Raw genomic sequence first — 19309 nt, 5'->3', positions numbered from 1 at the left:
AGAAACACCACAGCGGTATTCTGGTTACACTCTGGTTTAACATGCACACATGGCTCTCAGTGTAAACAACACACCCATACACACTGACACACACTGCCAAGTCCTATGCTCACTCACTGCCTCACAGACATTTAGCTTTCCATTTGTCTTCTTGTCACACACTTTGTGCCACAAAATCATGAGACATCCCACGTAGGCTGAGGTGCTAGTCAGCGTGGTTTAGGTTTAGTGGTCTAACCTTGATGATCCCTACAGTGAGAAGTCTGACAGTGAATCCTTGCATTGGTCAATGTGGATACTCACTGTGGCCACATGATTACCTTTTCTTTGTACTTTAGAATCATATATTACGGTTATGCAATATTGTATATTGTGCATTTGGAAGGATAGTATTCATGATTCAATATTAATATTAAATACAATAATAAACCAATATAGGTAGATATATTACACCACATTATATACATATATATATACATATACACATTACATACATTCACACTCACACACATAGATTTAGAGTTTCATTGGAATAACCTAATCTTGCAAATGACTGTGAACTGCTTAAGCATATTTCAGCTGAAAGATAAATATGATAGCAATCCTTCACGTCCTGCCGCAACTGCCTCTGAGAACTCGGCATGGAGCAAAACCACAACACCCCCTTCTACAATACTGAGAGCTGGGCAGTTGCTACAGGTCTTAGCAAAACAGGAAATTTCATGTTTCCTTTGCTGCTTTTAGCGACTGCTTTTAACGCACAACTTCTGTGAACCTACATACAAGCAATCACACAAGTAAACGACTGACTGGGACTGACATACAATACAATATATAAAGATCATAAAAAACAATCTTGTAGTAGGTGACCCCCAAATCATATCCAAGTCAATCAATATAACCAAATTTAAACGTTTAATGATCTGCCAGTGAAAAACCAATGTTGATTGGCCACTAACAATGTCTTGGGTTGTTACAGCTGGTTATTGATTTGAATTTTAACCTCATCTCACACATTAATATTTGACTGGGGAACTTGTTTTATCAAATAATTAAATAATATGTATTTGATCAAATACTCTAAAGAACAAGCTCATGAGTTTGATTGCCAAGAAACACATATGTGACCCTGGACCACAAAACCAGTCTTAAGTCGCCGGGGCGTATTTGTAGCAATGTACTTTTAATATTTAAAAGTACATTGTATGGGTCAAAATTATCAATTTTTTTAATTTTTTTTATGCCAAAAATCATTAGGATATTAAGTGAAGATCATGTTCCATGAAGAAAATTTCCTACTGAAAATATATTATATTAAAAAGTCATAATAATGTTAGGACTAAACTTTCTTAAAATAATGTTTATGGAACATTCTGAAAACTTTATTAATATTATATATTCTCATAATACTGAGAGAAAACATTCTGAGATTAACATTCTCAGAATGTCTTGATATTATTTGTACTTGAACATTCTCATAAAGTTGAGAAACCATTTTAGAACAACATTCTCAAAATGTTTGTATGATGTTATTTGTACTTGTATGTTCTAAGAAACATTTTTGTAACCTTTAAATAACATTGACAAGAAAACTGGTCATTTTAACGTCCTGAGAATATTAAAGATAAACATTCAAATAACATATTTTGGGTGAAAATAACGTTAATAGATTTAAAGTAACCTTTAAATAACATTATAATCACAACAAGAAAACATTTCAACATTTTAGAAACATTTAAAAACAATGTTCCCTCAAAATAGGTTAACTTTTAATTACCTATGATATTGAAATTTCTTTGGATCAAGCTTTTGCCAGATGAATCAATGCATGACTGAAAGTATAACTGCAACTTTTGTTCAAAAAGGGAACATATCTTTCACATTTACAAACCATCCAGCAGCCAAACACTTTTCATGCAATTTAATGATGATAAAATGAAATACATTCACATTTACAGACCAATGTGGCCTAAATCTTTCACATTAATATCATATTTCTCTTCCGTTACGTCCATTTGTCTGAAAGTAGCAACCTTTAAGAGCATATTTACCATGTTAGCCCCTTATATTACAGAGACATTCATTAGTTTTACAATAGCATGCTTCTCAATAAGGAGCCGGCCTCCAGCATCTCTTTTTAATGGCGCGAGGCAACATTCTTGGCTTAAAGGTGAGCATGTAAATGATGGATATACCCATGATGGAAAAACTGACTGTTACAAAGAGAAGAATGTACCAAATGACAGACTCCTCATTGCTGGAGCCACCACAGTGGATGGCGTCAAAAAGCACGACCTTGTGACGCCTGTGGTTTAAGTCCAAACATGTAATTTCTGAGAGATCTACAATACTGATGCCTTTATTCTCCACGAATGTCTTGTACCAGTCTAAATGGCAACAGTTGAAGGCATTTCCATTCATATAAACAGTCTGCAGTCTTTGAGCTAACATGCCAGCATGTTGGTACGGGATGGTTGTTAACATGTTATCCCTCAAGTCCAGAAGCTTTAGGTTTAATGCCATTACAGATTCAGGAAGTTCTGGTAGTGAGTTTCTACAGATGTTTAAAGACTTCAAATGGCTATACGGAGAGAAGTCAAAAGCTTGAAGACCGGTATTACCGAGTCCCAAATGCTGCAATGTGTTTGCGAGACCTTCCAGAGATTCCTGTTTGAGGTTTAGGTCTGGATTGTTTGAGAGTTCGAGATGGGTTAGTGGCGTGCCCTTGAACGCTAAAGACGGGATGTTCTGAATGCTACAGCTGGCAAGATAGAGTTGTTTTAGGGAACCGATGTTGGACCACACAACACATCCTGAGGAACTTGGCAAGTAACACACGTCCACAGTGTTTTGACTGAGATCTAGTGTGTGAAGTTTCGGTAGACTAGCAAAAATCCTAGTTGGAAGGTTCTGAAGGTCATTTGTACTCAGATTGAGATGTGTGAGATTGTTCAGCTCGCTAATGGAGCGTTGGCTTGCTTTCAGCTCGGTTAACCTGTTTTGGCTAACATCCAGTTCATAAAGGGTGACTGGTAGATCTTCAGGCTTCAAACTGAAGGACTGTAAACAGTTACTTCTCAGCCTCAGCCAATAAAGAGACGGCATCTGCTGAATGAATCCCTGGGGGAAATAGTTCACCTTGTTTTCACTCAGGTCCAGGAGCTCTACCGAGGAAAGATCACCGTGAAGGTTCTCATTCCAGAGCTCTACTGTGATGCTGCTTATATTTTGCCCCAAGTTGTAGTACTCAATACTAGTGGTCCAGTTTGAAGATGTGTAATTTGATAAGTGTTGGTAAAAACCGACTCGATTATTGGACAACAGCAAAGTTCTTATTCGGTTTTTTGTTGGAAGGAATGGAAAGAACAGCAAATGGTTGTCGGACAGATCCAGCGTCTCCAGCTGAAAGGTCTCAGTCAAATTTTGATTGGTTATGAACCATTCAATGGAATTGTGGCTGGCATTTAGGACCAGCAGTTGGGTCATTTCAAAGTTGACCAAACAAGGTAAGCAGTTGAAGGCCAGGTTCAACCTCTGGAGTTTTTTCATATGATCAAACGCTCCATCGATCTCAAACAACAAGTTTCTTTCGACGTTCAGCTCCCTAAGCTGATGAAGGTCTCTGAATGTTGATTCATCCAGCCTCAGCATGGCATTCCGGGACAAGTATAGAGTCTCAAGCGAGGACAGATTCTGTACCAGCAGAGACACCATGTCCTCCGAGAGGCCATTACCTGAAAGATCAAGGGTCTTTAGGTGGGACAGAGAGCTTAAGGACTGGGCCACCTGCTTGTGTCCATAGTAAAGCTCGTTGTTGGCTAAATTGAGGTTTTCTAAAAGAGGCGATTCAGAGAACACGTTCTCTTCCACCATCATTAGCTGATTGTTCGCACAGCTGAACGTCCGTAGAAGAGGATATCTGGAGAGACAACCATCTTGAAGATTTACTAGACGGTTCTTGTTTAAGAAGATCTCCTCGGTTTGACTTGGTAAATGATCTGGTACGGCAGAGAGCTGACAGCTGTTGCACAGAGCTATGCTTTGGATCTTGAGATGAGGAGAGAGACAAAAAAGAGAAGGAAAGACTGATTTAGATTATTCTTACACACAATGGAAAAAAATTTGAAGAGTACCATAACGTGAGTAATAATTTCCACTAAAGGTCATTTCACTTGTTAAGCCCATGGAGAACAACAAAAATAGACAAACAAGCAAATTTAGCCCACTTGTGGTTTGCTGATTAAACTTCATAATAGTCTATACTTGGTAAAAATGTTTAGTCAAATAACCTAAAAATGTCCTTCATGTGGTAACATCTAAATGAAATGGTTTTATTCAATTTAAAATAACGTAATCTACCTGAATACATCAGGTTACACCACAGGCAATAGCTTGTTAAGGTAACAACTGTAACATCATACTTTAAGATTTAGTATTTTGAATACATTTTCTGTTTAAAAACTACTACGTAATATGCTAAAGCAATATGCTTATTTCCCTTCCAGAGAATTATCATGCGCATCAGTGTTCATCTAGCTGTATTTGTACAGTCTTCTCTTTTCTCACATACCAGCCTGCAGGGGACGATCTGCGGATGTCCTGCGACTGAAAGCAGGACCACCAGTAGCGGCACCACTCCGTGACAGAGCACGATGGACAGGCGATCGAACACCGGCATCTTAACATGATCACTGTGACGAAGTAATAAGACAATTGTACATTAATATTTATATAAAAGATTTTATATATATATATATGTATATTTATACTTTTTGTAAATACACTGTTACACGAACACTTTACAGTATCCAAATAAAGGTGCATTTACATGAATAATTATTTTTGAAGTTCTTAAAACATTATTTTGTCGATCCGCTCGAAATTACACATTGCTGTTGCAGTTTAATTTAATTTTTATAACATATGAGTACACAGAAACTGTTATATAAAGTTAATCTCAAATCTTTTAGACACTAAAATTGTTTTTTAAGAAACATTTCCAATTTATATTTAATAACAGAAATGACACCTAGCGGTCTACGTGTGGCAGGGACTGCGGAAATTTGTGGCTTCAGCTAACATGAATCTACTTGAACCAACTGTGATACAGGTTATAAATCAGATCAGTTAGGCACACGTTCTGTCACAGTCATTAATAGATATACAGTGGCCCTAAAAACATTTGGACACTTACGTCAAACTTAAAAAAATGTATTAATGTCACTGCATTACCAAAATATCAAAGCAACTGGCATTTATTAAAAATAAAGATTCACTTCGAACTTAAATTAAAGAAATAGAGCTTTAAAAAAAAAAAAAACAGTAAAAAATAAAAAAATAGTTTTTCAAAGATAAGTTTTAAATAATATAAAAACAGAATATATACAGCACAGAATCGAAGTTAAGTCTAAAAGGTCATCATTTGAGAGATCTAAAAAGTAATTTGCTTGTAGATTTGCTTTTTTTTTTTTTGACCTTTTAAAGTGTGACCTACAAGTCCAAATACTTTTGGGTCCACTGTATGCATGAAATGTCAAATGCATCACAATCCTGCAAGCAGTTATAAGTTCGATCACCACTAAAATTGATAATATTGCGCCCTTGAGTAAGATCGGACAGGACTATCCTTGTAATGAGTGTACTGAAAGTCATTTTAAATGAAAAATAAAACAAAATACAAGCTGCTATTAAACATTCACCCTGTCTGTTTCATATTTACACACAATCTCATGTGGGTATAACATGCACACTTACCCCAGTGGCCAGGATCTCGCCCTCCGCTCCTCTGTGAAGTTCACAGAAGACCATTACATCGGTTTGCGGGGAGGTTCTGTTGGCTGGGTCTCTCAGGAGATGCAAAGTGCTTGACATCTGCATCTCTGCACTGTCTTTAGTAATTGCGGAAGCAAGCAAGCAACGGAAACGCAGTCACATGAAAGGCAGCCAAGATCATACATTTCACACGCATGCTTGCAGGGTCAGAAATATGCAAGTTAAATATGTAAAAATCGACCACATCCCACAACAGCAAAAGTATTTCGGTTTCAGTACACTAACAGAGCAGGAGAGTGAGCATGAAGGACATTTAATGGCTCTTACATTAAAAAAAAAAAAAATGAGGAAAAATATTGACGCGATAACCGTCGCGCTTGAGGTGCAAAAGCACCTGTAAAAATGTATGTTGCACAAACATTTCGACCTTATTTCTGTCTTGTTCAGTAGACCACAAACTTACCAAGTGAACACACCCAAAGCACCCACTACTGGTTTCACTCATCAGATACTACTCGAGAGGAAACCACCAAGAGCTCACACCCTTCCTGCTAGAAAGATGCAGGCCCATCACTTCTGCTCGTTGAAACTGTCGCATTCTTCTCACAAGCTGTGCTATTGTGAAAACGTGTGAAAACGTTCACGCTTGCCACATTGCATTTACAAGCACGTCTCTGCTGATAGCCAGCAACCTAAAAGTGATACAGTTTGTGCACGAACACAATTATTTTCATGACAGTAATGCATCTTTGCACAGCTTATTTTAATTCCCCTGTAGCAGCCTACATTCCATAGCAAAAAATAGAGACGTATTAATGCATATTCAGTGAATAATCAGGCTTCTAAGTGCAGTTATTAAAAAAATACCATGTGAAATTTAAGTCAGTCAAGCGAGACCTGTTTTACAGACGTAAACAAATGCTGCATGCACTAAAACCTTATAGGTTCACATAAATAAGACATCTCAAGTGTTGAAAATAGTGATATTTCTGCTTGCTCGTGCAAAACTCGATCCCACACCATGGCGGTTCCTAAGCGGTTTTTAGTGCGTTTCTATGTGGTTGCTAGGGCAGGGCTCTCAAGTTATATCGAAAATTTGGAGTGAGAGTAGGGGAGGGGCCACACAAAGGGGAGGAGTCACTCAAAGGGGAGGAGCAACTGAAATATTTGCAGCACCCAAGTTTTTGCTAGCAGTTCAATTTTACCTATTGTTCATAATTGACCAGCACAAATAGAAGTTACAACATTTGGTAAATCTGATGAAAGACAAATTCATTCTAATGAAATAAAAAGATTTATGTATTTAAAAATACAAATGTATCAAAAATAAAAATAAATTTTGCCTCAAACGAGCCAACTGAACAGCAGTACTCAATGTACATACTGTACACATATACATTATAGTACTTACCCTGAGCATGTATGTCAAACTGTGTGTGTGTGTGTGTGAGAGAGAGAGAGAGAGAGAGAACACATTTCAGCTTATGTTTCTTTTTTTCTGTTGTAAATGTTTGTTGCACATTTTGATGCCTGATGACAGGGGTAGAGGACTCCCACATAGAGCACTGTTGTGATAATAGTGTTCCATCCAGAGCCAAACTGTTTCTAGTTTTGGTTTTGTTCAAACCCACCATGGAAAACACACTGCATCTGAATTTGGGGAAGCCTCAGTGCTTTATATGGGAGCCCCCTACCCCTGTCATCAAGATGTGCAACAAACACAACAGAAAAAAATAAAATCATAAGTTGAAATGTGTTCTCTCTCTCTCTCTCTTTCTCTCTCTCTCACACACACACACACACACAGAGAGAGAGCTTGACATACATGTTCAGGACAAATTCTGTAATCCTACTGTGTGTGTACAGTAATGAAGAATAAATGAAGGGGTTACCTACACAGCATTCATCGGATCTTTCTCTTCCAATTTACACTCCATGTGCGCGCGCATCCATGTTGCTTAGTTTTTAAAAATTTTTTTTTTTTTATTGAACAAATATAACATCAAGTACAGTGTCACAATTAAGAGCAAAAATAAACACTATCCATGTTGCTTAGTAACGAACCAGCTTGCTGCAGAATCGCGTAATTTAAACGGAACAACAACATCCTAATTTCTGATTGGCTGGTAGGTGGCATTTAACTCTATAACTACAGAGTCCAGAGAGCTATGAACTCGGCAGAAAACTTACCTCAGTTTTCCATAATCTATTAATGGTATATTAATTGTATAGTAATTGTAGCGGGACAAGTTATCCCTTCTCAGCGTGAGAAATACAAGGTGTGGCGTGAGAGAGTGTGAACTGCTTGAATTGCGTGAGTCTCACTCCGATTGCGTGAGACTTGAGAGCCCTGCTAGGGTGTTGAGCCTTTCTTATTGCAGTGGTGTTTTTAGCGTGTTGCTAAGGTGATCCTAGTCATTTTTAGTGTGCTTCTATGATCTTTTTAGGGTGGTGATTTGTTTTTAGTGCGGTAGTGCTTTTTAGTGCATTGCTAAGATGCTCCTAGTCATTTATAGTTGTTTCTTTTAGTGCAGTAGTGCTGATGCTGTCAGGGGCGCCGTAGGGGGGCCCAGAACGGAGCACGATTTTATGATATGATGTTGATGATATGATGAACATGATGTCGAGGGGGCCTGGAAATCATAGCGGCGCCCCTGGATGCAGTTGCTAAGGTGTTTTAATTTTAATTATACATCTGTGCAGTAGCTAGGGTGTTTCTTGGTCAGGGTTGTCCAAACTTGGTCCTAGAGGGCCACTGTCCTGCAGGGTCTAGCTCCTTCTTGCTTTAACACACCTTCTTGAAAGTTTATATTATGCCTATAAAACCTAGTCTCGCGTAGCCAGACCTTCAGACTGACGGGCGGCAGAAGGTCTGGGAACCTTGGCTGCTTTGAATGACCAAGGACCGCTCGACAGGTAAAGCAACCAATCACGTTTCAGTTTGTGCCGCTTCATGTTTAGGGGCATGGAAATGTCGCCACATTAACCGACCGGTGTGTAAAACTCTTGGACGTATTTTAAAGAGTCCATGCTGAAAAACTACATATTTCATATACGTTTGAAAATCTAGCTTTTAGTTGATTCTGATAAGCGCTCATTGTCACAGTTGTAAACATGAAGGATTTCCTCTTCCATGAGCCAGAACGTTAAAGAATGCAAACTGTATACTTTAACCAATCCGATGACGACTTCGAAAATTCTAAAGTGTTTCCAATTTTGTGTGCCATATGCATCAGACTTTCAGCTAGCGGTCAGTGGACGCTCCAGGAGCAGGATTGGACACCCCTGTTCTAGGTGGACAGTAAAGCCCATCCCAAGACTTCTCTATGATTGCAGTTATAATCTTTTAACTCAATGGCCACCACATTGTCCACAACGATATTCAAAGGCCCAATGATGTGTCCAGTTGTTCATGATTTACTGGTTAAGGATAAGAATTTCCACAAAAATGTTTAACTCTGATGAACACTGATGAAACGTTTTCCAACTTAACATGACTAAAAAAAAAAATATTTCTAAAATGTGTAAAAATGCCATTGGAGTTATAATATTTATTCATTTTCTTTTCCAGGTTTATCAATCTCAATTTTATAATTAGGCTAATTTACATAATATATTACATATATTTTCAAAGACAGTGGGAACTCTGGTTCTTCAAAAAAAAAAAAAAATCTTAATATTTAGTTGTTTTAGCTTATTTTAATTAAGTTTAAGCCATCTAAATAAAGAAATTGCAGTGCACAGAATGAACACTTCAGAGCAGATGTGACCGTCAACCATTGTTTTGCCTTGTGGATGAACTTATGATGAAGGATGCCACCTTGTGGTGAAATAAGAACAACTCTGGGCTTTTCATGAATTCTTAGATACCAATATGATAGACTATTATACCACCAGATTAAATCAATCCACATTAAGGGCAGCAATAGAACAGGCTGAGATACGTTCACAGTCTGGCACAATTTAGAGTTTATTTGGAGTCTCCTTAACCTCAGTTATAGCAAAGATAGACCTCAATAAATAAATACTATACACTTCTACATCACAGTTAAGATGTACAGTAATAAACGGAATAACAACATACTACCTTTGCCTGTCTTGAAAAATAATAATAAAAAATAGAGGAAGAAACTGGTATACTGCATGCAGATAACTGCTCTGGAGAAAACAACGGTAAGATATCAGTACATCATTTTGGCATGTATACTTCATGTCATTTACCTACACGTAAATTTGTTTTTGTGTGTGAAAGCTTGAGCCGTCCTCGTACTCATACAGTAGCTTCTTATTCCATGCGTTGTGTTATAAAATGTTTGTAATGAATTAAAAAACTTCGCCACTTGTCTCTTCTAGTTTGGCTTCATGTTTTAGCATTTCATAAAATAGAACAGCTGCTCCCTGTGTGATTTCATAAATTAGATTAAAACCAGATTTAAAAAAATGTCCCAGGTCTTCAAAAAGGATTAAAAGCAAATAGAAGTTCAACTGAAATCCGCAGATGTGTGTTGGACATCCATCAACAAGCCCGCCACCAACCACCAGTTTCCCCATTTTTTTAGTCCAGATGTGAAAAGCCAAGAGTCTTATCTATGTCAAGCAGCAGTTCCCATGATGCTCTCCGGTTCTAATAGTGGCACCAAGATCCTACTTATCCATCCAGGGGTCTTCCCAGATACACCATAGTCACTTCAGTGTTCCCGTAGACGGCTGACACAGCTGGAAACAGACATGTTTTGGGCAGCCCTCGGAATGCCACTCCAAGGAACTCAAAACCTCGCTCAAACGCAAGTGTCTTATCATCCATGTCCAGGATTACACGTATTCTCTCCCCGATCTGGAAAACAAATACAAACATATTATAGACACATCTTCGTCATCGTTTACTCTTCCTCCTGTTGTTCCGAACTTATATGCTAGTATTTTTCCCATCAAAAGGAGACGAGAAAAGCAGACACAATCACACAAAAGGAAATATTTTGAAGATTCTTCACACTGTTTTCCCCCAAAAAAGATGTTAAATTTAATATTTTGAGTCAATTTTAGAACACATAATTTTCATGTTTCTCTGTGAATTTGTGTGATTTAGTATGGCCAGTTCGTCTCTGTAAGCATATACAAAGTTGGGAAGTGATGCCTAGTGTTTTAAAATCTATTTTGATTTTAAAAGTCGTGTAGCGTATTCTAGCATTTATAGGCTTTATTTTAAGTCTTCTGCAGCAATATAATACCTTTGCACAAACAACAATTTGAAATTTCAGATTAGCGCTTTGGTAGAGGTTCTCATCAAATAATGAATATTTCAGCCAGTTCCTGACATAATGTTGAATATAGTGCATGAGTCATACTAAAAGTGCTTTTATGGTGTTTTTTTATTCCATTTTTAGAGCTTGAAAACTGTGGTCACTATAAATATTGTGGTCCCACTTTATATTAGGTGACCTTAACTTCTATGTCATTACATTTAAATTAATCATTTGGTACAATGCACTTATTGTGTGCATACATGTTTTTACATTGTACTTATAATTTAAAAAATACCTATATGTAATTACATCTGTAATTAAATTTTGTACTTACATTTATAATTACACTGTTGAACCATCCCTTACACCTTAACCCACCCTTAAACCTACCCATACTACCCTGTCCCTAACCTTACCCGTATCCCACCTCAATACCAGCATAAGTGTTTTGCAATACAGTATGAACACAAGAAGTACATTGTACTTATTCTTTGGTGTAAGTACATAGTAGTTAAGGCCACCTAATATAAAGTGTGACCAATATTGTTGTATGAAATGCACATAGAGCTGCATTAAAATTATTCAAAATATCTCCTTTAACTAAAAAGATAAGAGCAAAAATAATAGGTTTAGAATTTAATTTACCTCATTTTTTGAGGTAAATTAAATGAATATTTCACCTTAAAGAGTTACTCCACCCCAAAATGAAAATGTTGTCATTAATCACTTACCCTCATGTCGTTCCAAACCCGTAAAAGCTTCGTTTGTCTTCGGAACACAAATTAAGATATTTTTGACGCATTCTGACAGCTCTTTGACCCTCCCATAGACAGCAATGTAATTAACACGATCAAGGTCCAGAAACGTAGCTAGGAGATCGGTAAAATAATCCATGTGACATCAAAGGTTCCTCTACGTCAGCGTAGCACCATTTTGGAGAGTATCCGCTGGACGCAAACTGCGTATGCTCTTCTGTGTTAGCCGCATACTGGATGCGCTGTTTTCGTTCAAATCAAAGCCTAAATATACGTAGAAGACGTATCCGTGCGGTGTGGCTGACACAGAAGAGCGTATGCAGTTTGCATTCAGCAGATACTCTCCAAAATGGCACTACGCTGACGTAGAGGAGACGAACTGTTGAATAAAGTCGTTATTTTTGTTTTCTTTGCAAACAAAAAGTATTCTTGCAGCTTCGTAAAATTACGGTTGAACCCTTGTTGTCACATGGATTATTTTACCAATCTCCTAGCTACGTTTCTGGACCTTGATCGTGTTAATTACATTGCTGTCTATGGGAGGGTCAAAGAGCTGTCAGAATGCGTCATAAATATCTTAATTTGTGTTCCGAAGACAAACGAAGCTTTTACGGGTTTGAAACGACACAAAGGTAAGTGATTAATGACAAAAATTTCATTTTGGGGTGGAGTAACCCTTTAAAAATACTGTCTGACCTCATTTACTCAACTTCATGTCATTGCACTTTCTTTGAATATGTATGTTTGAATATTTCAGCTATTTTCAATATACTTGGGACAAACATAATCCAATAAGGATATAAAGGTAGCGTAAAAATAATTCATATGACTAGGCTGGTATATTGTGAGTTACTTTGTATGATAAACAGAATTGTAAGCCTTTTCACAATTTCAAGTAAAATCAAAACATTGATCAATGCACACATACAGAAGTTGTGACTATACAGACTACGTACTATATTTTCTACTATAGTGTATGGATAATGCAAGGAAATTTTGTCATCGAGCATCGGAGTCTGATATTGTAAGGATAACTTTGACAGCGGAGTGTCCAACATTTCACACTTGGTCTTTTCAGTTATTTATTATTATGCATCATCCGGATATTTAAAATGCATGTTTTCTTTTTCGAATTATCAGTAAAAACAATTACACTATTTATACTACAAAATGCCATAGAATAGTGCGTAAATATGCAAATTGGGACGCACCTAAAGGCTATATCAAAAAGGCGACAAACCTAAGAAAGTCAGACATCCAGGTTTGGAAGGACATGAGGGTGAGTAAATGATGACATATAATTTTTCCCTCGGAATGAGTTTGGAATGGCACGATTTTTACATATAGTACGTTCTCCAGCTCTGTTACCTGGTATTTTGGTGCGTTGTTGCACTGGGGGAAGTTGCCGTTGACCTCTCCGTTGTGAAGCAGATTATTGTCTACTAGATTCCATCCCCAGCTCTGGTCATCGCTACCTAGAAGCGCCACATAGCCCTGGCACTGCATGGGAGCCCTCTTGGTCGCAATGCCGATCACCGCCACCGTGCCAAGAGGACCTTCCCACCAGATCTCCCAGGCATGCCGGCCCTCCGAGAAGCCGATCTTCCCACGGGCACCATCGGTGCTTTGGGCGATGGGGTTACGGTGCAGAGTGAACCCGTTTTTCTTGATATATACATTCCTGGAGCAGTCATGGGAGCTCAGAGCGTGCTGGAAAGACTTCAGCTGAGGACAGAAGAAAATGAAAATTACTCCAAACTTACGTCTAATAATATTTGATCTAGAATGAGATGATAATATTATGATTTCACACTCTCTCGATATATACTGGGGTGTAACAATATGATACACAGTAATGGGTTTACGATGATAGTATATCACAATATTTTAAACAACATTAAAAATGTAAACTTACAATTCAAATAACAGATTTATTTCCAATACATTAACAATTTTCAATAACTTTCTTTGATGTACATTCAATACACACACATTGTGACAGTCTTAAGTAGCAGGTACATTTGTAGCAAGAGCCAAAAATACATTGTATGGGTCAAAATAATCAGTTATTACACATGAAGATATTTTGTAAATTTCCTATCGTAAATATATTAAAACTTAATTTTTGATTAGTAATATCAAAGACTATGCATTGCTAAGAACTTCAATATTGCTCTATTCTAACCAACCATACATCAATGGAAAGCTTATTTATTCAGCTTTCAGATGTATAAATATCAATTTTGAAAAATTGACCCTTATGACTGGTTTTGTTGTCCAGGGTCACATATATACCATATACGTTAAAAAAAAGCATAATACCATGGTTTATTTATTTGGTTGTTTTATGCCATATCAGCATCTATTCTAGTGTCACGAACAGGGCAAAACAACTTAAACATAGGGAAATAAATTAGTAAACATATTTAGCAGTACCATACATTTTCAAAACACCATGGTTAATGTCCAAGAAAACACTGTAGTACCGTGATACCTTTTGTAAGTGTGATGATAAATCTTTAATTTTGATACGACCAGTCAATACAGGACTTTAATAATTCAGTAATTTATATGGAAATGACCAATTTTCTGTAGCTTTGTGTCCGTAAATTGCAGGCAAGCAGTATTCGGGTCCAATATTTACAAATGACGTCATACATCGGAGCCCATTAGCACTGTTCTGACGGTCACCTACTAACATAACGGTATTCAAAAATACGATTTAAAAATGAAATATGTTGTGTTTATTACTCGAAACATAAAAGCAATTAATACCACACTTAAAAATCTAGCCTGTTTAATAATAAAAAAATAAATAAATATTAAATTCACGTTGACACGATGCATGATTGTAAGTACCGCATTGTCGATTATATTAGTTCAATGAATAACACATTAACATTAACTATTTTTAATAATCTTACTTTTGTTTTATATGAAGACAGGTTGCAGAGGATATCAGAGCGCAGCGCTTCTTCACTGAGCGAGCGGGCGCACAGACTCCGCCACACCTCGCTGTTTTCATCCGCCAGACAGTTGTACCAGTGCCAGCACACGAGCGAGCAGTTCATGAGATCCGGCAGCTCCAGATAGGAGAATATATGCTCGAGAACTCGGCTGGGTAACCGGCCCGCGATGCCCGACCCTCCGCCTAATAATGCGGCAGAACCGGCGCCCGACGAGGAGGAGCAGCAGCCCGCGGCGGCGGCAGCGCCCAGCCCCGCAGACTGCGTCCCTCCACCGGCCCCTGCGCCAGACATGTCAAACTCCTCCGCTGAACGCAACCGTTTTTACAACCGCACAGCCGGATCGCACAGCGGGTCAGAACCCCACCGCGGTCCCGTGAAGCGCGTTGGTCTGACACATCTCCCGGTGTTATTGCAGTTGCGGCCAAATGGATCAAAATCTAAGCTATGTGACTATTGTAAAGGTCCTGGACGGCGTGCGGCTAACAAATCTGAACTCAATAATCAGAATGGATTGTACGAAAGTATATCATTCAGTTAAGTCGCTTTATAAATTAATTATAATTATCCCCATATCATATATAACACGTTGTAAAGCGGCGAATGTGCTACTCTTCCTGTTTCTGTTTCAGATTAATGATGAATCGTTCTTGTGAGTCGAATTTTTTTCAGAGAATTGATTGAACTGGTCCACAAAACCGGTCTGAATGATTCATTGGTGCGAGCCATTCTCGAGTCTCAACTGACTCGTTGAATTGACTCTTTTGAACATGTTCGACTCGTAGCAGTGTTCCAGGCTAACATGGACCGATGAGTGAACCGTTTGGAGTGAACCGAGGATTCACCAATGGATCGAAAGGTAAGTTAGCAAAAAAAAAAAGAAGAAGAAAAAAAAAAAAGGTTAGCATTATTTGTACTAACAGTTGAAGTTTTTAACTCTTCGTTGAAACGAGTTGTTTAAAAGAACCAATTCGCGGAAATGAATCTACCATTCCTATTTTGTATTTTACACTTCTTTAAGGACCTGGCAGTTGGCTAGATTACGTATGCAAGGGAGGGGGAAATGCGACGTTACAGAAAAGACCACTAGAGAGCGCCGTTTAATCTAGAATACTAGTATAGACTAAGTATAAAACAAACAATTATACAATTTTCAAAATAATTATAATGTAAGTTCACATTTTTTGACACAAAATATACATTACAATTATGATTAAATAGCCTGTTTACAATGTGCATTATTTTTTGATAGGCCTTCTAAAGACTAGCTTTTGCTGAACATTTAATAGGCCTATTTAAAATGAATACAAGTTGAACTCACATAAACCTAATAAGGCTCATTAGTTTATTAGAAAAAAGAAAAGAAAAAAATATCACATTCATGGTTTATGTAATACTTGCCTTCAGTCTGTTTCTCAGAAAAACAGCAGCTGGGATTTGTAATTATTTTACTTCCTAAATGACCTATTATTAATTATTAACTATTATTAAACCTTCAGGGTTATTTAGTGGTTTGAAATGGCAAGGAATAATGATGTAATTTATTCTTTACACTTAAAAAAAGATAAGATTTCCAGAAATTCTCGGATGTTGAAGATGTGTTTTTTCCATCTTGGTTATGCATCTGTCAGTCTGTTTTCTGCATGATTCATTTCTGCTGCTGCTTGAATGCTGCCAGGCCTGATGGATCATTAGCTCTAACAGGGGAAGGTAGTGAATGCATATATTTCCCCAGAGGAAAAAAATTATATCAGGCAGCATGGCTCAGCATTGCTCTGCCACATCCTCTGAATTAGCCAACATCTACAATGAGTTTATTTCTGCATAAAAGTTTATATATTTTGAACTTGTAAATTCCATGTTTTCATGTTCTGTGAAACTGGCTGTCAGGCCGGATTGACCGGTTGACTGGATATGATGTATGCTGCTTTATGTAAACCACCACCACTGTATGCTTGGGGGGAATGACAGTATTAGTGTAACTGTATTGACTATAAATAAGGGAGTAAATATGATTATACTTGTGAGCAGGAAAAACCATTTAAACATTTCTGTCTCCTGCATTGCTTCTGTTCTTTTTTCTTCTTCTGTTATTTTAGTGTGGTTAATTATGCAAAACAAGCCAATACTTATAATGTATTTATTACTGTTAACTAAAACTAAAACCATAAAAAAAACATTTACATTACTTGAATATAATATAAACATTAACTGAACTTAAACTTAAAACTTTAGTTGGTTTACTAAAATAACTAAAACTGAATAGACATTAAAAATAATAAAAATGACAAAAACACACAAAAAATATTAAAACTTCAACACACACACACATGTTCGTTTTTGTGAAAAGTGGGGACATCCCATAGGCGTAATGGTTTTTATACTGTACTTACTGTATGTGCTATTGCCCTACTACACCAATCCTACACCTAAACCTACCCCTTACAGGAGACTGTGCATTTCAACTTTCCCCAAAAAAACCTCACTCTGTATGATTTATAAGCATTTTGAAAAGTGGGGACATGGGTCAATGTCCTGAAAAGTCACCTTCACCTTGTAATACCTATGTCATGTCCTGACTTTTCACAAAAACGCACACACACACACACACACACACACACACACACACACACACACACACACACACACACACACACACACGTTTACTTAGCTATCTAAATGGGGACTCTCCATAGGCGTAATGGTTTTTCTACTGTACAGACTGTATATTCTATTGCCCTACACCTAAACCTACCCCTTACAGGAAACTTTCTGCATTTTTACAATTTCAAAAAACCTTTTTTACTCTATTTTTAAACTGGTTTTACAAATGACGTCCCCAAAGGGCGGTTTTTGGAGATTTTGTCAAGTTTAACTCACTTTTGGGTACAAATTTGTCCCCAAAATATGGTTAAGTAGGTACACACACACACACACACACACACGCACGCACACACACAGACAGTTTTAAAGCTTGGTTACATCATTGAAGGTAACACGAAAAAAACAGCCACTAGATGGATCAAATCCCTTTCCAAATCAGCTTTCCCTTTTGGCATATACTTCATTTTTAAAAAAATCTTGAGCACAGATTTTAAGTTCCCTAGTAGTAATTCGTGATGACATGAAAATGACCTGAATATGAACAGTAAATTCTGGAAAATTAATCTTAAGGTATTATTTTACATAGGCCTATTCTAAAAGAATAGAAGCCATGTATATCAATATATCGTCCATAGTGCACGTACACCTGTTCTTAGTGGGTGGAGACTGAGGCCCCGCCTCTCCTCCCACCGGGGCCAATCAGAAGTTAGATAGCCGCTAGGGGGCGGGGCGAAGCCAAGTGGAATGTGAAGCGCACATAGACAGTATTATTTCGGTTTACGGGACAGAACGGTAGAGCGGACCGGGGATTTAACGGTATTTCGGATATATTGTGGTTTCCAGTGTACATGCATCTCTGTGCAATGATCGAGATATGCTCCTCAAGTGAGTATGCATGTTTTAATTTCATATTTGATATATGACCGAATTGCTTAACTGGTGGGATTTTGATTAACGTTTGTTAGAAAACTACTTCTGTAGGTGGATTGCTTCAATGCTTATATTACATAGAAAATGAGGTGCGCGATGTCGCATTAATGCAACAGAAAAAGTTCCACAAACGTCAGTTAGTTTTTTAAACGTTGCCTACTAACATTTATTACAGGTCTATTTAAGCAATGATGTGTTGTTTTGGAATGGACTTGATAAGAGCCATTTGACATTGGGTTCAGTCTGTGTTAGGATTAACTCGTTTGAGGTGTTTGTTTTACCTTTTCAGTGCATCTTTATTTTGCTTAGACTGTGGTATTTAAATTTAAATGTACATTTTTTAAGTTAGGGGCACTTAAGGGGTGGATTTGGTACAAATTGTGGTCATGTGGATTTGTCATTCTGTGTGTTTGATGTTTTGGAGAAGATGCTTTGGACTTGTCAACAGCAAGTTATCTTCCAGTCAATTCATGTTTCTCTAAAAATACATTTATTGTTTCTAAATTAAATTTCTCAAATAGGGACCTTTTTGGCAGGGGCATGAACCAACTTAATATTAATTACATTTCTGATCTTTAAACTGTCATTCTACTCCTCTTTTACTTCTCATTTCCATCATGACCAAATAGAAACCTTTTTAGGAGAAATTCAGTTGTTCAAACAATTGGTGTGACGGTAATAACAGCAGAATTAAACTGTTCAACACCAGTTATGCAGAATTGCAAGGCAGAATTTTTTCATAATTTTTCATTTGTCTGGGTAAATGTTACAGTTGCTATGTTTCTGTGAAGTTCTAACTTTATTTTCATTGTATAATTAGGAATGTTTTTGATATTGGACTTTCTTAATATAGAATGACTTGTTATTGCTTGACTGATCTTGTGGTTTGGTGGAAAAATAGATGTTTGGAATTCTAACTTTCTACAAACCTTTTCTTATGAATAACAACAAGGTGCAGCTTTATTTACAATCCACAGTGTGAGTTCTTTCAAAGATGACAAAAATCCTTAACAAAGATAAAGTGAGATACACTCTCAGA

At 37.3% G+C, this 19309-nt stretch overlaps 3 protein-coding genes across 7 annotated transcripts in view; 1 reads left to right on the top strand and 2 right to left on the bottom strand.

Annotated features, from left to right (window-relative positions):
• Positions 1 to 1906: 1906 nt before the first annotated feature.
• On the bottom strand, positions 1907 to 6370 carry nrros (negative regulator of reactive oxygen species). 2 transcript variants are annotated; one of them, XM_058765418.1, is made up of 4 exons: positions 6236 to 6370; positions 5755 to 5888; positions 4571 to 4691; positions 1907 to 4047 (listed from the first exon to the last, which is right to left on the bottom strand). In XM_058765418.1, exons 3-4 carry the CDS (start codon positions 4676 to 4678, stop codon positions 2107 to 2109), a joined length of 2049 nt encoding a protein of 682 aa, XP_058621401.1. In that variant the 5' UTR covers positions 4679 to 4691; positions 5755 to 5888; positions 6236 to 6370; the 3' UTR covers positions 1907 to 2106. The 2 variants fall into 2 exon arrangements, with proteins under 2 accessions (XP_058621401.1, XP_058621400.1); XM_058765417.1 differs by lacking the exon at positions 6236 to 6370 and having other exon boundaries at positions 5755 to 6184.
• A 3458-nt stretch (positions 6371 to 9828) lies between these two features.
• fbxo45 (F-box protein 45) lies at positions 9829 to 15030 on the bottom strand. The gene is made up of 3 exons (XM_058765362.1): positions 14695 to 15030; positions 13139 to 13495; positions 9829 to 10606 (listed from the first exon to the last, which is right to left on the bottom strand). Exons 1-3 carry the CDS (start codon positions 15028 to 15030, stop codon positions 10421 to 10423), a joined length of 879 nt encoding a protein of 292 aa, XP_058621345.1. The 3' UTR covers positions 9829 to 10420.
• Positions 15031 to 15189: 159 nt separating this feature from the next.
• The window catches only part of arhgap29a (Rho GTPase activating protein 29a), a 47594-nt gene continuing 43474 nt past the window's right edge, over positions 15190 to 19309 (top strand). Inside the window, exons 1-3 of one of the 4 annotated variants that reach the window (XM_058765358.1) lie at positions 15190 to 15252; positions 15369 to 15388; positions 15522 to 15595. In XM_058765358.1, the coding sequence (XP_058621341.1) occupies positions 15584 to 15595 (12 nt within the window). In that variant the 5' untranslated portion in view covers positions 15190 to 15252; positions 15369 to 15388; positions 15522 to 15583. The other 3 variants (XM_058765357.1, XM_058765359.1, XM_058765360.1) reach the window with 3 other exon arrangements.

Source organism: Onychostoma macrolepis, chromosome 24 (genome assembly GCF_012432095.1).
Source record: "Onychostoma macrolepis isolate SWU-2019 chromosome 24, ASM1243209v1, whole genome shotgun sequence".
Classification (NCBI taxonomy): domain Eukaryota; kingdom Metazoa; phylum Chordata; class Actinopteri; order Cypriniformes; family Cyprinidae; genus Onychostoma; species Onychostoma macrolepis.
This window is presented reverse-complemented; position numbering and strand designations above follow the sequence as displayed.

Excerpts from the sequence above, each read along its gene's own strand:
- nrros (XM_058765418.1), bottom strand. The coding sequence starts at position 4,678 with ATGCCGGTGTTCGATCGCCTGTCCATCGTGCTCTGTCACGGAGTGGTG. Across the intron at positions 4,048-4,570 it reads AGATCGTCCCCTGCAGGCTG|ATCCAAAGCATAGCTCTGTG; the intron begins GTATGTGAGAAA and ends CCTCATCTCAAG.
- fbxo45 (XM_058765362.1), bottom strand. The coding sequence starts at position 15,030 with ATGTCTGGCGCAGGGGCCGGTGGAGGGACGCAGTCTGCGGGGCTGGGC. Across the intron at positions 13,496-14,694 it reads TGTCTTCATATAAAACAAAA|CTGAAGTCTTTCCAGCACGC; the intron begins GTAAGATTATTA and ends TTCTGTCCTCAG. Across the intron at positions 10,607-13,138 it reads ACAACGCACCAAAATACCAG|ATCGGGGAGAGAATACGTGT; the intron begins GTAACAGAGCTG and ends TTTGTTTTCCAG.